This window comes from Equus asinus, unplaced genomic scaffold, assembly GCF_041296235.1.
Source record: "Equus asinus isolate D_3611 breed Donkey unplaced genomic scaffold, EquAss-T2T_v2 contig_589, whole genome shotgun sequence".
In the NCBI taxonomy this organism is placed as follows: Eukaryota; Metazoa; Chordata; class Mammalia; order Perissodactyla; family Equidae; genus Equus; species Equus asinus.
This window is the reverse complement of record NW_027225281.1, coordinates 34,816-53,711: the sequence shown is the minus strand read 5'-3', so window position 1 is coordinate 53,711 and position 18,896 is coordinate 34,816. Positions and strand designations below refer to the sequence as shown.

At 50.9% G+C, this 18,896-nt stretch overlaps 1 protein-coding gene across 1 annotated transcript in view; it reads left to right on the top strand.

Moving 5' to 3' along the window:
* LOC139039780 (uncharacterized) overlaps positions 1–7,699 on the top strand; it is a 37,852-nt gene extending 30,153 nt beyond the window's left edge. Inside the window, exons 2-8 of the mRNA XM_070503663.1 lie at positions 3,923–4,285; positions 5,064–5,132; positions 5,576–5,650; positions 6,237–6,269; positions 6,645–6,766; positions 6,972–7,063; positions 7,398–7,699. Of these exons, the coding sequence (XP_070359764.1) occupies positions 3,923–4,285; positions 5,064–5,132; positions 5,576–5,650; positions 6,237–6,269; positions 6,645–6,766; positions 6,972–7,063; positions 7,398–7,459 (816 nt within the window). The 3' untranslated portion in view covers positions 7,460–7,699. The remainder of the gene's footprint in view (positions 1–3,922; positions 4,286–5,063; positions 5,133–5,575; positions 5,651–6,236; positions 6,270–6,644; positions 6,767–6,971; positions 7,064–7,397) is intronic.
* The last annotated feature ends 11,197 nt before the right edge of the window (positions 7,700–18,896 follow it).

Below are 18,896 nucleotides of genomic sequence, written 5' to 3'. Positions count from 1 at the left end.
GGTGGTTGGCAGTGGTGACCCTGACTCTGTGTCCCTCCTCGTCCCACCCAGAGTGAAGATGAGTCCACTCTGTCTGTCACTGAGGCCTGCAGGATGCGTGCCCTCCGGGCAGGCATGATGCAGAGGCTCTCAGAGACTGTGCTGCCAGCCTTCCCCAGCAGAGTCCTCTGCAGTGTCATCACCTCCCTCTGCAGCTACTCAGGCTCCAGCACAGCCCACCAGGTGCTGGACCAGCTGTTTCCCAGGTGACTGCCCGCCTCCTCCTCAGCACAGTGGTGACTCTGCCCACTGCCAGCTGTGTGTCTTGCCTTGGGAATGTCACCGCATCTCTCTGAGCCTGAGTTGGCTCCTCTGAAACGTGGGGTGGGAGAGGATGAACTTGCTAGGCTTCTCCCAGGGATGAATGGGATCAGCCCTCCAGGTGCTGCCCTGGTGCCCGGCTCTGCAGAGAGGGTGGTGGGCCATGCTGTGGTTGCTGGTGGTGATTATTTCTCTGTCCCCCACGGAAAGTAGTCTTCCTCTCCCTTCACTGGCTTGTGGCTTTTTGAGTTTGGAAAAGCACCTGGAGAGCACCCTGTCAAGGAGTTTGAGATGCCATCCAGCTGGTCCTGGTGCTTGTCCTTGGTGTAGCCACTTAGGGATCTCTAGGGCCACAGAGGGGCCACAGGCCCACTCAGACACCCGGGGTGGTTCTGGTTGGAGGTCATTCAACAATGTCTATGAAGGACCTACTCTGAGCAGGACTTCTGGACACACTAAGTGTCACTCAGTGACTGAAGCAGACAGCCTCCCTGGCCCTCCCCTCTAATCTGAGAGTCAGACAGTCACACTTGACAGCATTCACAGGTCCCATCTACCCTCCATCCCGGGCGATGCCCTCATCCCCTTTGGGACACATGGAGGCAGCTTGGCCCATTGCGTGCGGGATGCTGGAGGACAGGACCACCTCCCAAAGTGAGTGGTCTTTGGGTCGAGAAGGAGGGCCTCCTGTCTCTAGCAAACAGGGTGTGGGGAGAGGATGGAGGCTGTGGCCGGGTCAGGCCTGGGAGAAACCTGCATCTCACCCATCTTGTGATTCCCATGGGAGGGCTGAGTTCTGGTGGCTTCCACTCCGGCAGGACTGGACTCAAAGAGAGCTGTGCATGGGTCCCAGGCCCCTTGAGAATTGGAAGGGAGGCTGGGCTGCGTTGTCCCCAAGAGACCCACTCCCAGAAGAGTCCCAGCCCCTCCTGCCTCCCTTTCTCCACATCCACACCTTGTGAGCACCACCGCCAGGTCCATAGTAGGAGGTGTGTGAGCAAGCTGCTCCCAAATCTGCTGGAGTCTTCATTCCAGTGGCCCACATTCATGCAGGGCTTGGGTGGGCTCTGTCCAGACCCTTGGGGAGGAGAGTATCGGTGGGAACAAGAGACTCTCACAGACTCTGTGTTCAGCCTGCTGGATGAGCAGGCCTGCCACAGCCAGGACAGCCAGCCAGGGCTCAGGGCTGGGATGGGGCCCTCCTCTGGAGGGGGAGGGTCTGGCAAAGGGGCGCAGATGCTAACAAGAGTGCCTTGGGAGGACGGTGTTTAAGGAAAGGCCAGGCCACTGACTCTCTGGCCCATCTGCCTCCACGCAGTGCTATCTATTTCCTGCTGGGAACTTGGCTGGGCCAAGGGCAGGATTGCAGGGAGCCCCTGCGGTTTCCCTCTTGGACCCTGCAGCTGGCCACTCTGCACATCAGCTTTGGTGGCTCCCACGTGGAGGGCCATGCCTACCTTCTGCCAGGCCACCTGGAGCATCTCAAGGCCATTGAGGCCGAACGGAAAGGTGAGGGGACTGGAGTCTGGGAAGACTGTCTGTGTTGAGGTTCATGGGCTAGCGTTCCCTTAGAGGCAGTGGAGCCCTTCCTATCTTTGGAAAGGCACAGAAACTGTCAGGTGTGTGGGTGCAACTTTCTCTTTATCCTGCTCCAGAGCCAGCTCCAAAGCTCCTGCCACTTCCAAAGCCAGAGCCAGTGCCAGCCCCCGGGCTGGAGCCAGCTGCACCTCCAGTCTCACCACGTGTGGTAGAGCTGGAGCCAGCAGCCCCTGAGTCGGCCACTCCAGGACCAGAGCAAGGGCCACCATTAGAGGCAGCCCCAGAGCCCAGCTGCCCCCGGGCCGTGACCACCGAGGACCAGCTGCGGGAGGAGAAGCTGAACATCTTGGACTTCCCTCCCCAGCTGGTGGCAGAGCAGCTGACGAGGATGGCTGCGGTGAGCAGAGGAGCTCACGGGGCGGGTGGCCCCTGCCTTCCCGGTGCCATGAGCCGCCCCACACCTGCCATTCCCTGCTCGGGATTCCGATGATCTGGGTCCAAATCCCTGCTCCCTCCCTTATCAACACTGTGACCTGGGCAGCTTTCTTTCTCCCCAAGCCTTCACTGTCCCCTAGAGAACAGAGGACAGTAGAGATGGACACTCAGAGCACCTGCTGTACAGGGTGGCTGTGCCGGTGAATGAGGTGGGAGAGAGTGGAAGGTGGGCAGAGTCTGGCCCTTTGGTGGGGGATGGGCACTCACTGAAGTGCTGCCAGGTCCTTGGGTGGATCCCCCATCTGTGCAGGTGGCCCGGACAGCCTCAGCACTTAGCAGGAAGGTGATGTGTATTGACTCCAGTGGAGACAGTCAAACAAAGCCGGGGGTTGTCCCTGCCTCAGGGGGAATGTGCATGGGAATGGGGAGTGGGACCTCAGGGGCACTGGGATGGGTGGATGATGGCCCTTCTGGTGGGCATGTGTGGGCTGCCTTCTGGAGCTTGGAGGAAGTGAGACGGGGCTGGGAGCAAATGTCCCCTCCCTTCCCCACAGTACTGTGTCCGGGGTCATCCTGGACTGGGTGCATTCAGTGGACACAGACAAAACCCAGGGACTCCCACAAGCCTCAGGCCACATGCTCTGCTTCCTGAGCTCCAGTTCTGATCTCAGCCTGCTGGGCCTATGGGGGAATGTGGACGCCGAGCTGGGGTGCGGCAGGACCGGGTGACACTCCGAATCTTCTGCAGGAGCTGTTCAAGACGTTGGTGCCCGCCCACTGCCTCGGCTCCATCTGGTCCGAGTGCGACAACAGGGAACGAGAGTACCTGGCACCCACTGTCCGTGACAGTGTGATGCACGACAACACCGTGGCCAATTGCATCCTCGTCACCTGCCTTGGGGACCCCAGCATGACAGCGCGGGACAGGGCCAGGGTGGTTGAGCTGTGGATCAGGGTGGCTGAGGTAAGCCTTGGCACGCTCTGTCTGGATGCGTGGGAATTGCCTCTTGTTTCTCAGCTCTCAGGATTGAAGTCTGGGGTCTTAGTCCCTGGACTGTCCCTTGACCCTCATGCCAGGGCCACGTTGACCTTGACTTGAGGTCCCAGTGGGGACAAGCTCACTTCCTCCCTTGTGTTGAGCTACAAATCCTTGTGCCTGGCAGTGTTACTCATCGGGTGGCAGGTGTGCCCTCCCTGGCTTCCCTGGGCATGTGTCTCCTCCAGGACAGGGGAAGTCCGTGAGGGGACAGAAACCAGAGGCAGCAGAGCTTCAGCTCCCCCTCACGGCTCCATCTCTTCGCTTCCCCAGGAGTGTCGAGGCCTCGGGAACTTCTGTTCCCTCCACACAATCCTTTCTGCCCTGCAGAGCCCTGCCATTGCCCGTCTCCAAGACACCTGGGGACAAGTTTCCAGGTGGGTAGTGGGTGGTCTGCTCTCCAGCCAAACACCATGAGGGTGAGGTGGCCCAGGCAGCCTGATTTGGGCCGGCATGTCCCCCAAAGTCAGGTGAGACCACCTGGGAGACAGCGAACGCCGGGCACAGGGACTGACCTGGGTGCTGGGTCTCTGAGTCTCTCAGCGCCCTTAAGCCAGCAGTTCTGTCCCAGTGATTCATTTCCTTCCAGACCAGATCCTGGCTTGAGCCCAGGTGGAGATTCTCAGGTGTTTCCTTTGCAGCAACAGAAGCCTCTATGCAGCTGAAACCAACACTGTTCCAAAGAGATCTGTTTGGGACATCTGGGAATGGAGGCCCCAAGGGACAAGAGGAGAGGCCCCTCCGCAGTCCCATGGGGACCTTAGAGCTCAGAACACCCCAGTGAAATCCCTCATCCAGGCCCCAGGCAGTTTGGATCTGCTGGGTTCTCAAACAAATGGGATTTGCCTTCAAGCATCCCACAGTTTTTCTTGCTTGCTTGCTTTCTTTCTTTCCCCACCCCGCAGGGAGAGTTCTCGAACCTGGAAGAAGTGGGTCAGGAGAGAGAAACGCGTGAGCAGGGAGCTGCTAGTGCAGGTAACCTGGAGGCTGGAGATCTGGAAGGAGGCCAGAAGGAGAGGGGAGGGGAGCATCCTGAGGGGATCCTAGGAGGTGAGGCTATGGCAAGGCTTGGCCCAGGCTGGGTGTCAGACAGCCCTGTGAGGGTGGGGCAGGCCGGGGCCACTCGGCCAGGTCCCCCAAGACACCCTGCCCTCCCCCTCCCTGTCTGTTCAGCTGGGGTCTGGACGCACCCCTGGAGTCCAGAGGTCGGGGCCTTGGTCAGATTTGGAGCCAGGGCTGGGGTGAAGGCAGCGGGGACAGGGCCTGTAGCTGGCACGGGGAGCAGCCTCTCCCAGTGGGTCCTTGAGCCAGTCACTGCCCCTCTGGGGGCCTCCGTCTCCTCCTCTGGGAAGTGGAGGGAACTGATCAGTGGTGCAGACCTCCCAGCGAGGTGCTACCATCCAAGGGAGGACAGGAACGCAAGGAGATTTGTGCCGGCTCCTCCTCGAGAGGTGAGGGGAGAGCAGTGATGACACACAGATGACTCTGAGTGCTCAGGAGACTCCTGGAAGCAGGTGACATTCTCCTCACACTTTTCAGCTGAGGAAAGAGGGCCAGGGAGGCCTGGGCAGGCCCAAGGTCACACAGGGCTGAGTCCTGGAGCTGGGACTGGTCTAGAATCAGAGCACCCTGGAGGTGGGAGCAGCAGAGGCAGCAGGGGACTGGAGCCGATGGCCAGGGTCTGAGATCAGGGGCCTTGGGGGACATGCGGAGGGGAGTATGGGCGCACTGACCCTGTCCTCGGCCCCGACAGGAGGCGACCTCCGTGTTAAAGACTGCAGAGAGGGCCCGCCAAGGAGCCCAGGAGAGGCAGCGGCAGCAGGTGAGGGTGACTGTGGGGGAGGGGCCTAGGAGTCAGAGGAGAGGGGGCTCCCCCTCCCAGCTGGAGACCTCCCTCAGGAGAGGGGCCTTCCTCCTCAGGCGAATCTGCTGTGGCTGCCAAGCATGACGGGCCTGCAGTGGCAGTGAGCAGGAGGAGGCCTGGAAGGGCTGGCAGCAGGGCAGATTTGGGGTGGGGAAGGGCAGGGGCCACTGCCCCTGGGAGGGGCCAACAGCCAGCCCTGGGACTTGACTGATGGAGTTTGGTGTTCCTGGCGGGGAGCGGGGGAGGGAATTGTGTGTGTTGGGGTGTCCCGAGGATCCTAGGCTGCTCTGTGTGGGAGCGTGGGGTGGGCAGGAGGCTGGGCTGAGGGGTTTCAGGGGAAGGTTCATGGGGGCACCTGAGAGCGGGAGCTCATCACCATGCCCATCCCGATGGCGGCACAGGGTGTCGTCCCCTCCCTGGTGACGTTCTTCCATTCCCTGGAGCTGCTGGACGTTACGATGGAGGATTATGTGGAGGTGAGTGAGCCCGGAGGTGGGTCCGGGGGCTCAGGCTCCTGAGGGTGGGGAGGAGAGAGTCCTGTCCTGAGCCCTGAGCTCTCTGCGTTTGGCAAAGGTCCTCTCAGCAGGGCCTCCAGCCTCGTGTGGGAGTTGGGGTGTCAGGCCCATCTCCCCAGTGGGTGATGCAGGCTCTGCATAAGCCACCGTCCAGGTTCCCTGGGCTGCTGAGGCTCAGAGCTGCCTGACTGTGTGGCCGCAGGAGGTGGTGTCTGAGCTGGATTCAGCGTCTCCCTCTGGCCCTGCCAGTGAGGGAAGAGAAGTCGGGCCCCTCCCAGTCAGGAAGCACATCAGACGCTGAGCTGTCCCTTCCTGCCTGAGGCCTGAGTCTCCCCACGTGTCATCAGAGAGGGTTGGGTCACAAGGTCTGTTGCCTCAGTTGCTCTGCGCCCCCTGCTCTGGAGCCCAGAGACTGGCCCAGGTCCAAGTCCGGGCTCTGGATGGGCCTGCCCACTGGCAGTAGTGCAACATTGCAAGAGGTGTGGACGGGGGCTAGTGCTGGCCCCAGGGGCCTGTTTCTGATGGACTGCGGCTGTCTGCTTTCCAGGGCAATGTGCTCAACTGTCGGAAATGGAATGAGGTAAGCGGCTGCGGCCTCCCGGTGGGGAGGGTGGGGGTTGGAAATCAGAGACCCCCCCCCGCAGTGGGCAGGACCCCCTCTGGCCCAATCCCCAGGGTGGAACATTTATTTGCCCACTTCGATATACAGAGCTAGGGATCCTATGGCATTGGCGGGTGGGGGAAGGGCTGGCATCAAAGACTCCTTCCTGGAGGAGGAGCTATTTTGGGCCAAGTGTGAGAGCAGGCAAGCTCTGACTGGAATCGCAGGGAGGGAGGGCTCCCAAGTGGGCAAAGGCCCCAGACTGGCCCCTTGCCCCCTTCCTCACCCCCTCCACGAGCCCTGCAGGGTCCCCCACTCAGGCCCTGTGGGCATCCTGTGCTTGCTCTGTCCTAGCAATTCAAACTGATGGACGAGATCGAGCTGCTCCAGGAGGCTGCAAATCTGTACACCGTGCAGCCCGACGAGCACTTTGGGGCCTGGTTCCAGGCCGTGGAGCCCCTGAGCAAGGAGGAGAGGTGAGTCGGGTCAGGAGTTGGGGGAGGGCAGGGCAGCCTCTCTCTGCTGACCAGCTCCAGAGCCCATGGCCGTTGCTCCATGGTCAGCCCCTGATCTGACTGCATGGCGACCCCTGGGGCCCTTCGACCCCAGCTGCTGGCAGGCTCCAGGACGCACATGTGATGTGTGGCTCCTGAGAGCTCCCAGCTCCGCTCTGTCCCGTAGCTACAGCCTGTCCTGCCAGCTGGAGCCCCGATACCACTGGGTCAGAAAGATTCGACTCTTCTTCAAAGGCAAGAAGAACCGCTCAGTCCAGAGTGAGTGTCCAGACCGGCAGTGGCTGAAACCATGGGCTCAGGAAACATTCAGGCTGAGCGTGGGCCTGGGGAGGCAGACAGCTGGCCCTGGGTTCCAGCTCCACTGCTGAGCAGTCCCGTCCTGGGCGATTGCACTCACGTTTCTGGGACTGGTTTCCTCCTCTGTGAAGTGGGTGACGCTAAATATCAGCCCCTGTGTCAGGGACAGATGGGGTGCTGTTGGCTGACTGAGCACTGAGCACAGGGCTGGAGCACAGAGCGCAGTGGGGGCCGGGATGCGGTGTGCACTGTGGTTCCAGGGCAGGCCGCTCAGGAAATGCCTCTCTTTCTCCAGACACCAGACCCCCAACCAAGGGCCCAGTGGTGGTGGTCGATGACCCTCCTGAGACCAGCTGAGCTACAGCGGGGACACAGCGTTGATACTCAGGGTGCACAGGGCCACCTCCCCTGATTCTGATGAGGAGAACTTTGTGATCCATTTCTTGGGGTCCCCTGTTGGCCACGAGGGAAGGCACCAACCCCTCTTCCCCCTCCCCCCTTTTGCCCAGCACCTATTTCCCTATTTGGCGGGGCCATATTTTGTTGTCAATGGTAAATGCTCCGTTTGAGTATTATATTAAATTGTTGCTTCTTTCTAATCCTGGGAGTGGAGGTGTGAGTCTTTCGCTCGCAGCGCTCATGGAAACCAGATCCAGAAACTCACATTCCTCCTCGAATTTAGAAATCTCCCAGAGTGAGCGGCTCAGTTTATGTGGAGAAGGGAGAAGTGCCAGTCCCCTCCCTGGCTACTGAAGGACGTGCCCAAGTGCCCCTCCCGCCGAGAACAGGATCATTGCAGTGTGGTTCACCCTGTCCAGGAGCAGAGAGGGCCCCTCCGACCTCTTGGGACTAAGCGGTTGGAGGCGTTTTCTCAGGCAGAGCCACAACCACTAAGCTGGGCGTGTCTGTCAAACTAGCACGTGCCTGTCCCTAGCACACGTCCTGCCCAGGACAGTGGCTGCCTTTCGACACTCTGCCGGAAGAGGGAACATTTTCCCGGTTTCTCTTGCACACAGATTAGGACCTTGTTTTCTGATTCAGTCTCCGCAATGGCTTCAGCTCTAAGTGGGGAAAATACCGTCAAAAGCTCAAAACGTGCACATAGGGAGGACGAGGCCAGAGGAAGGTCCTGTGGACATGGACCATGGGCAGGCAGGACTCTTCCTTCTCGGGCCCACTAGGGGCTCCCTGTTCACCTCTGACCTAGACTGGATCCCCCTGGGCTTCTGGTCCCTGACTCCGAATACCATTTCCTGCTTGTTGCCTATCCAAGGGGAAAGCTGTGGGATGCAGCTTTTAGGGCCTCAGCCAGGTCTCCCTCCAGAAACCTAGTGCTCCCAACAATCTGTTCCAGAAAATATAACCAGAGACAACACTTTCCAACTCATCTTATGAGCCCAGCAGTACCCTAAAAGCAAAACTAGAGTTTAAAAGTAGGGAAAACTTGAGAACAGCAAGTCTCAGAAATGAGCAATTACTGTCTTCTACAAATATTAGAAAACTGAAGCCAACAATGTAAAACAATCATACACCAGGACAAAGAGGAAATTTATTCAGGTATGCAAGGTTGTATCAGCATTCCAAAATCAAATCAATGTGCATCAATTCTGTGTTTGTGAGGCTGTATTCCTTTGAAGTCTTTGGAACTGTTGCTGTCTTTCAGACAAGTCTGAGTTTACATCAAAGGTCATCAACTAAAAACAACTACAGTATAAATCTTTTAACAAATGAATTTGAGAGTCATACCCACAAACAGAATATTCTTTATAAAGAGCATTCAAACTAGATCTATTTTTTCTTTTTTAAGATAATGACTAGCTGGCATTATTGTTCAATCAGAAAAATACAACTCTGGGCAAAACTACTATTCCAATTCAAATAGACTTTGCTACTGTTAAAATTCCTATAGTATTTGGTGTTTGTTCTCAATAATCAGATATTATCTTGAATTTATATTCTTTTCAAGTGCCTAGATCTTGTTTCCACAATAAAATGGCATTCCACGGTTCAGAGTATGCTTTATATTATTCTCTTTCCCTTAGCACCAAACACATTGGTTTTTCTCACCTATAGAACAGTTGCCAACAACTTACCCAGAATCTGTTTTCCACAACATGGCACAAACTATCTTGTCAGCTTTCTCTTGAGTTCTCTGGACCCTGCATTTCAGTCAATTAAACTGTTACATGTTCTCCCACGCATTATTTGTTTTCTTTTATTTGCTCAGAATACCTTCCCACCGCATCTCTTCTTTGTAAATGATATCTGTCTATCGCTTGAGGGTCACTCCAAGGAAAGCTTCCTGCAGGTGTACCACCAAACTGGCAGTCGTCTTCCCCTTTGGAATTCTTATATCATTTTGTCACTTGCTCTGTCTTCCTTCTCCCTCTGCTTGTCCCTTCTTGGTCTTCTTTACAGGCTTCTTTTCCTCTGTCCATTCCTCAATGCGCACTGAAATGTTAGACTTCCTCGGCATTCTGCCCTATGCCGTCTTCTCTTCTTGCTCTCCATACATTTCTTAAGCAATGTATTTCACTCCTGTGGCTCTAATGGTGACCAGTATGCTAATGAGCCTGGCCTAGAGAAGCTCTCTTGAGATTCTGACTAGCATATTTAACTATTCATTGGATATCTCTACCTGATTGTCTTTACAAGTATCTTAAGCTCAACATACGCACAACTGAATTCAAGACCTTTCCCCACCAAACCTATTCCTTCTTCAGAGAATTTCCTGTCTTAGAGATTGGAGCCACCATCTACCTAGTTGCTCAAACTAGAAACCGAGGAGTCATTCCTTCTATGGACTACCCCTCCTTGCTGACATCCACTGAGTTACTCGATCATGTTAAATCAGGCTCCTAAATATTTAAAAACTTTGTCCATCTCTCTCCATATAAATTGCCGTTATTTCAGTCCAGGCCATAAGCACCTTTCCCCCAAAACACCATAAGGGCCTCCAGTCTTGGTCCTCCCCAGTGGAATTTCCACAATCCAGAGTAATCTTCTAAAATGTAGGGCAATTATGAGAACTTCCTGCTTAATATTCATCAATGGCTTCCCATAGAAGAAAAATGTCCAAATTCCTTAAACATAGCTTACAGAGCCCTCTGTAATAAGGGCTAACCTTGTCCCTGCCTATCTCTTCATTCTTCACTTGACATTCTAAACTTCAGGCATATGAAATTTCAGTTCTTCAAACTTGCCATGCATCACATCTCTGAGACTTTACATTCTGTATGCTGCCTTCTAACCCCACACCCCTGCTTTTTGCTCAGCAAACTCTATGTCAGTGTAAGAAGTCCTTCTTGTGGAAGCTCTCTTCACTTTGCATTCTTTTTTTTTTTTTTTGGGGGGGTGAGGAAGATTGGCCCTGAGCCAATATCTGTTGCCAATCTTCCTCTTTTTGCTTGAAGAAGATTGCCACTGAGCTAACATCTGTGCCAGTCTTCCTGTATTTTGTATCTGGGATGCTGCCACACCATGGTTTGATGAGCAGTGTATAGGTCCATGCCTGGGATCCGAACTTGTGAACCCCAGGCCACCGAAGGGGAGTGTGCAAACTTAAGCATTATGCCACCTGGCCGGCCCCCAGGATGCATCCTTATCATAGCATCTACCCCTTCTCACAGCATCCACCTTACTACTGTAATTGCTTGTTTAACTATTATCATTCTTTTATTTGACAAATATTCACTGAGAGTCCGCTATGTCACTGGTACTGCATTCTCCTCTGCATATAGAATTTAGTCAATTCAGGGTATTGTGTAAGCACATAAGGTATGTGGGAGACGGTCCAAGAAATGTCTCTTAATGACTTGCATTTCCATCTATTTCCCTACCAGTTTAAATTTCATAATCATTTCCGAGTTCTTTGAATTACCTAACACAGTGGATGGTAGATAAATATCTAATCTCATTAACTGTTGGATTTTAAACATATACAAACAATTTTTGCATTGTAAGAGGACTGCACCCAGCCATTACTTTCTACCTAGCAGAGTTTTTCTTTGATATCACTTTGGATATAATGGAGTGTAAACACTTAGGCAAACTTCTGCAGTGAAAAATGTGAGCCTCAGTATCAGAACAGTGTAATAATGCTGCCGCTTACTAGGCTGTGCCCATGGCCAAGAGCCTTAACCCCTCTGAGCCTCAGTTTCCTCATCTGAAAAAGTTAGTTACAAAGTCAAATGAGATATGAGAAAATAAAAGCATAGCACAAAATGTAAAGGGCTATCCAAATGCCATTATTACGATTGTTATTAGAGTGAACACAGATCAGGCCTCCCTGTCACTGGTCATCCCAGCTCTACAGGCAACGAGATTTCCAAATCTCATCCTTCACCTTCCCTTTATCATTTAAGAGGTAGGCTTCTGTACTTTAATAAACACATATTGATGGAAATGGTTAAAAAAAAAACACCCCACAACACCAGGAAAACCAAGCCAAAAAATTTAACAAGTAAATATTAAAGGGACAAGAGAGACAGAAGCACCAGCCTATGAAGTCTAGAATTTGGATATATGGACCAAAAAAAATCAGGCCACAATTACTTTTTTATTTTTATATTAACTAGAAGGGTAAGTGGCACAAAAGAGTAATGATCTGAATCACTTCTCAGTAAAATGGTAACCCACTGAGCTGCAAAGTCAGGAGATTGGGTTCAAGAACTAGTTTAGCTACGAACCTAACCAGTAATCCCCAGGCAGTCTACCCACCCCACACTCTGGTCTTTCAGCTCCTGATCTCCTTGGCTCCTATCATCTTTTTTTCCACCCTATCTCAGCCACACACTCAGAAGGCCACAAATATCAAATGGCCACTCCATCGAGCCCAGCGATGCTACCATGCTCCTCTAGTATTACTATATACTGAATGTTTGTGTCTTCTCAAAATCCTTAGGCTGAAATCCTAACCCCCAACGTGATGGTGTTAGAAGGTGGGGCCTTTGGGAGGTGATTATGTGATGAGGGCAGAGCCCTCACGAATGGGATTAAGGCTCTTATTAAAAGAGACCCTGAGAGCTCCCTTGCCCCTTTTGGCCATCCATGGACCAGGAATTGGGCCCTCAGCAGACAGCAAATAGGCTGGCACCTTGATCTTGGACTTCCTAGCCTTTAGAACTGTGAGAAATAAATTTCTGTTGTTTAGGGGCCAGCCCCAGGGTTGAGTGGTTCGGTTCGTGTGCTCCACTTCAGTGGCCTGGGGTTTGCCAGTTTGGATCCGGGGTGTGGACCTATGATCAGGCCGTGCTGTGGCAGCATCCCACATAGAAGAACTAGAATGACCTACGACTAGCATATACAACTATGTCCTGGGGCTGTGGGGAGGAAAAAAGATAAAAGGAGGAAGACTGGCAACAGATGTTAGCTCAGGACCAATCTTCCTCACCAAAAAAATATACTTAGAGAAAAAAAAATTCTTAAATTTCTGTTGTTTTATAAGCCTATGGTATTTTTATAACAGCGTCCCAGACTAAGACAAGTATGATTGCCTTCTGTCCTCCCAATGATTATTTTCTACTTTCCCTTTGCCCCTTAAACTGCCTACCCAAACATCCCTAGTCTCCTCTTACTGATCATGCTCATAATTCATTGAGAAAAAGTGAATCAATATCAGGCAGAAACTCTCTCACCTTCTAATCACTGAATCTACCCATCCACCTGCATCTCTACTTATACTCATTACCTTTCTTCCTATTACTGTAAATTTTATGTTCATATTTCTAAGCCAATACTTCATACAAGTTCTTTGGATCCTATTCCTTCTTGTTTCCTCAAAGACTTTACTCCTCTAATATACACATTCTCTGTTATACTATAATTTTTCCCCCTCTCTACTGGATCGTTCCCATCAGCCTTTTTATCCCCATCTTTAAGACCCTAATTTGACCCCACATATTCCTCTGTTACCTCCGTTTCTCAACTCTTCATAGTAAAGTATCTTGAGAAGTCTGTGCTATGTCCATTTCTTCACGTCACGTTTCGTCTTCATTGTGCTTGTCAGAGCACATCACCATATGTTGCCAAAATCCAATGGTCAGATCTCTTTATTTACGTGACTCTTCAGCATGTTTCAATACCATTGGCCATGCTTTGTTGTCTTGGCTTTTAAGTCATCATACTCTTCAGGTTTTCTTCACCAGATACTCCTTCTCCATCTCCTTTGGTTGCTTCTTTTCCTCGGCGTTACCTCTGATCATTGGAATACTCTACAAACACACTTTCTCTAGGTAGTTTTTCCTACATGCTGATGACTCTCAACTTTTATCTTTCGTCCCTTACACAGAACTCGACTCCCAAATTACTTTAGATTTCTAATAAGCACATCAAACTTAAGGTGAGCAAAACAAGAATATACCCCCCCCCCCACACACACACACACACTATTTCTTCCCTAGTCTTTTCCATTTGGTAAAGGGCACAACCATCCACTCAAGCTCAAGATGAAAATCAGGAGCTCCCCTTTTTTTTCTCACCTCTATATTTAAAACATCATCAAGTCTGTAGGCTCTGCCTCCAAATCTATCTCACAGCCATCTACTTCCTACCACTTTAGCCCAAGCTACTGTCCTTCCTTCCCTCCTGGATTACTGCAAGTGTCTTCTGCTACTAATCTGCTCCCCATCCCTATGACCCATTCACATGACAGGTGGAACAAACCTTTTCATAAAGTAATCAGATTACTCCCTTCCGAAACACTCTGTACTAGTTTCTCATCACACTTTACATACATTCCAAATGTATACCATGGGTATATTGCCATGGCTGATTCAGAGCACTACCTGATTTCGCCCCTCCCTATCTCTTCATGCTTATCCTGTACCGCTGTCTCTACATTCCAGCTACAGCGGTCTTTATGATGTTCCTTGAAAGAGTCAAGCTCTTTCATACCTTACGGCTTTTGCAATTGAAGTTCCCTTTACCTGAAATCCTCTGGCCCCAAATATTTCTGTGGCTGGCTTTTTTTAAAGATTTTTTAATTTTTTCCTTTTTCTCCCCAAAGCCCCCCGGTACATAGTTGTGTATTCTTCGTTGTGGGTTCTTCTAGTTGTGGCATGTGGGACGCTGCCTCAGCGTGGTCTGATGAGCAGTGCCATGTCCACGCCCAGGATTCGAACTAACGAAACACTGGGCCGCCTGCTGCGGAGTGCGCGAACTTAACCACTCGGCCACGGGGCCAGCCCCTGTGGCTGGCTTTTTTATATCACTGAGGCCAGCACAAATGTCAGCTCCTCAGAGAGGCCTTCCCTAACCAATCAATCTAAAGTAACCCCTCCCCTAGTCTTTCTCACTTCACACGGTTTTACTTCTTCACTGCACTCACCATTATCAACACTTCCTTGTTCATATATTACCTGTTTATTTTCTATCTTTGTTCACCAGAATTTAACCTCCATGAGAACAGGAATCTTACCAGTCTTCCTTACCGTTGTATTCACAACGCTTGGCAAAGCAGTAGATTCCTTAAAAAGATGTGACATATGCCCATCTCTGAGCAAGTCACTCAACTTCTCTGACTCATATTTGTGGGGCTACTATTGCTAGACTTAGCTCTGGGTGTCGGGATTACAAAGGTGAATAAGGCATGGCTCCTTGAGAATCTTATCCATTTATCTCTTCAACAAATATATACTGAATGCATATTTTACTATGTTCCAGGTCCTGTTCAATGTCATTATGTAGTTCCCTCTTCAGTAAAATGGAGTTTTGTTAACTAACTCTATCTCACAGAGTGTATAAACAGGATGAGTATGAAAATTATGCACAAAAAGAGGACTGCTATCAAAATGTTACCTTATATATTACTATCCCTGCACCTGCCTCTTTCTTTTTGTCTGGTAATGGGCAGGAGCTTATGACAAGAGAGAATCAACTGACAGAAACACAAGTATAAATTCTGGTACTCATAGAAAGTAACAAATATGAATAGCATTTCATAGGTTTTCATAATGTGCCAAACGACTAAGACGTTTGGCGCATTAATGTTTTAGATGTGATAGTAATCTGTTAATTTTCTGCATTTGTATTGCACAAATAACAGTTCTATTTACCTCCCTGCGAAAAACCAGGGAGTAGGGTGTGGCCTCCCTCAGTGCCACCGGGCCAATCGCCCTCTCCATCACTGCGTCTGATCTGTCACAGACTACAGGGCACACTTGGAGGGCGTCAGGGGCCTGGCGTGGGCCTGCAGAGCTCTTGGGCGGCCTCCTAAATGATGCGCCTGACACACGGTGCATGTGCAACAGCTGTCCCATCCTCTAAACGCACTGAGCTACAGCGCGGTCCACTGTGAGAAAGCCAACACCGGGAGCGGGGCAGGGTGAAGGAGCACGGAGGAGCGCTCTCCCTGCATCAGCAGCCAATCCTGGGCCACGTCTCCAGTCACAGGCGCGCGTGAAGGCTCCTGTGCAGGTATTCACTATTTGTACAACAGGCTGCGCTGAATAAAATGGATTGTGCGGTCTGGACTGACAGACCCGCTTTTTTCTTACTTGTGAGTACCTGTAAGACGAGAGAGAGGAGGCAGCGAACAGGAGCAGCGATGCGAGGGACGCGAGGGCGTGAAGGACCGAGTCGGGGGAGAGGAGGGGTCCGCGGCTGTGCCCCGCGTCGTGGGGAGAAGACGGGCGCTCCCTCGAATGGGGGGGGAGCGGCGTTCCCGCGGCCGCCGGAAGGGACCAGCGCGGGGGACGAGGCGCTGGTGCCCCGGGGCCTGGAAAGGGGCAGTGTCGAGAAAAATGGACCCTACCTACAATTCCTTTAGCATCCCCCGCCGCCCCAGGAGCGGCCCTGGCACCCAGCAACCGCCGCGGAGACCGCGCGCCGCTCTGGCAGAAGCCGCCAGGAGCGGACCTCTGCGAGGGTCACGGGGCCAGGCTGAAGGCCGCGGGCGCGGCGGGGGCGGCGGGGCGGGGCGGGGCGGGTGGCGGCGGCGGGGCGGGGGCGGGGCCTGAGCGGGCGGGCCGGCCTGCGGGGCAGGGGGCAGGGGGCAGGGGTCGGGGGTCGGGGGTCGGGGGCGGGGCCTGAGGGTGCAGGCCGGTGGGGGCGGGGCGGGGCTGGCGGCGGCGGCGCCTTCCAGTGGCTTGGCGGCCACCTCGGCCTGCGGAGGCGTGGGTTCCAGGATCACCTGGGACCGCCTGATGTGTTTTCAGTCTTTTCTGACTATTGACCTACTGGGTTATACAAGTCCAGGGACAGAGTTGACGTCACAGAGCCCGTTAGCCAAAAAACAGCGCCAGGGGCTGCACGTGCCAGAAGTAATTTATCAAAACTCAGATCGTATTTCCCCTTAAATCAGCTTAAGTATAGTGCAATCGTAAAAGGGCATAGTCTGTGGGGTCATGACCGTCAGGGTTCAAAGTTCAGCGCTGCCACTTTTTAGCTATGGGACCACCGGCAATTACATGATCTCTTTGAGCTTCGGTTTTCTCACTGTAAAGGATGTGGTGGTGAGAATAAATGAATTGATACCTGGCAAGTGTCTGGAATAGGGCTTGGTACAAAGTAAACACAATATCCTGTTATCAGTATAGAACCTTTGGCTTTTCCCCCTCACAAAATAACCTTCATAGGAAACAAATGAAAGCAGAACTGCTCTGGTTGAAGGTGGGCCCAGAAGCCTTGATTTCTCAATCCCAAAGGTTGTCTATAAGGTTCCTCTAATGGAATCTCCAAGCTTCCTAAAATATAGACAAAAACAACTATTATGGGAGAATATCCAAACTTCTTAGAAGGACAAACTGCTCTTTTGTATCTAATTTTTCTTGTGATAATCCGAACTTTTCCTCCTGCAGACAGTACTCCTTTTTGCCTCTGTGTTTTTTCTAGTTTGTCTATCGGCAGTGTTCTCTTTCTCCTTTTCCTATTTATCACTTAAGATCTGATTCAGATTACAACTCTTTCTTGGGTGACAATGAGAAATTCTCTTTTCATTGTAACCCCCTCCCACCTTCAGCATGGTGTAGACATCTCAGCAAAGATGGAAAGTTATTTTCCTCCTTGTTTTAGAAGAGTAGACAAAGTCTTTTGTGCTTATAGGGTTAAACGCTTTGTTCTCATGGTAGGGAAAGGGAAAGCAGGTAGATCCCCAAGGATACTGGGAGGAAGGACCTTTGAGAGAAGTCCGATGACCTCCAGGGCACGGCTCTGTGCCTCAGATGCAGTGGACTGCTGGAGGTGAAGTGCTTCCGGGTCCATCTAAAGAAGTGAAGGGCACATCAACAAATGGCGTTTTGGAATTCTCACCAGGTCAGAGGGCTCAGGCCAGATTTGAGTTAGTCAACTAACACTTGTGATGTTACTTGCTCCCAAAATGGCATGAAGCAATTCCCACCTGCTACGGAGAACTACAGAAATTATTCATATAGAAATACGTTCAGAAATGTTTAAAAAATAATGTCCTTCATTTATTTAAGGACAATGTGATGAACATCTAATAATGGATTAAACAACATCTAAAGAAACATCTGATATTTTTTCTCGTAAAAAATTAACAGCAACTTAAAAATAATTAAATTGTTTATATTAACATCAATGCCACTGAAAGCAAAAAACTTCTGAGGAACAAGGAGAACCTTATTCATGACAGCAGTTTTCAATAAATTTAATATGATGAAAATAGTTTTTTTTTTTAAAGATTGGCACCTGAGCTAACAACTGTTGCCGATCTTTTTTTTTTTTTTCCCCTGCTTTATCTCCCCAAATCCCCCCTGGTACATAGGTGTATATCTTAGTTGCAGGTCCTTCTAGTTGTGGAGTTTGAGACGCCGCCTCAATGTGGCCTGACGAGCAGTGCCATGTCTGCGCCCAGGATCCAAACCAGCGAAACCCTGGGCCACCGCAGCAGAGCACGCAAACTTAACCACTCAGCCACGGGGCCGGCCCCAAAAATAGTTTTTAAAATATCTTCTATATAAATGGTTCTGTACTTCTGAAAGCACTTCAATAAAAATAGAAATTTGGCTAATGATATATTTGGTATGAATTAAGTGCCAATCTTCTCTTCCAGTCTTACCTCTCACTAATTCTATCAACCTTAAGTGTCAATCATTTACTATATCCTAAGCTTTACTGTTTTTAAACTTTGCTAATATACTGGCCCTCCACCTACTTAATCCTTTCTTCACCTTACTCCCTAATATTAACCCACCAATGCAAACCATAGCCACCCTTGAAGGTCCAATTCAAGTGTCATCTCCTTTAAGAAGTTCCCCTCACTCAGACTCTGAATCCTTCCTTTGGATTACAGCTATTTGTACATATTTTATTTTCTTGTAAGGTTCTTGGAGGCAAGTATCATGTCTCATTCATATTTGTATTCCCCACAGGGTCAATCTCCCAACTAGAATACAAGTTCCACCAAACAGAGCCCTTGACTATCATGTTCATCACTGTATTCCCCAGCAACCATAATGCCTGGCACATAGTAGGCATGTTATGAGAATATTTCGAGTGAGTGAATGAATGGATTTTAAAACATAAGCTCCATGAAGGCAGGGATTTGTCTGTTTTATTCATTGCAAAGTGAATATTTGAATATTACCAGGTGAATAAATGATTTTTTTGGAAAGCTTAGCATTCATTATAGACAACAAAAATTCTTCAATCTATATATCTTCACGGAACTCAAATATAAAGTATTTATGTTACCTTTCACCCAACTAATTCAGTGGATGATATATCTTTCTGAAAATAAGACACCTCCCAAAACTGTAAGAGCAAAATTTAAAAGAATCATAAAATGGGTGTTTACATTAAGAGTAGTTTCAGTTTTCTTCTTTGCACTTTTCTG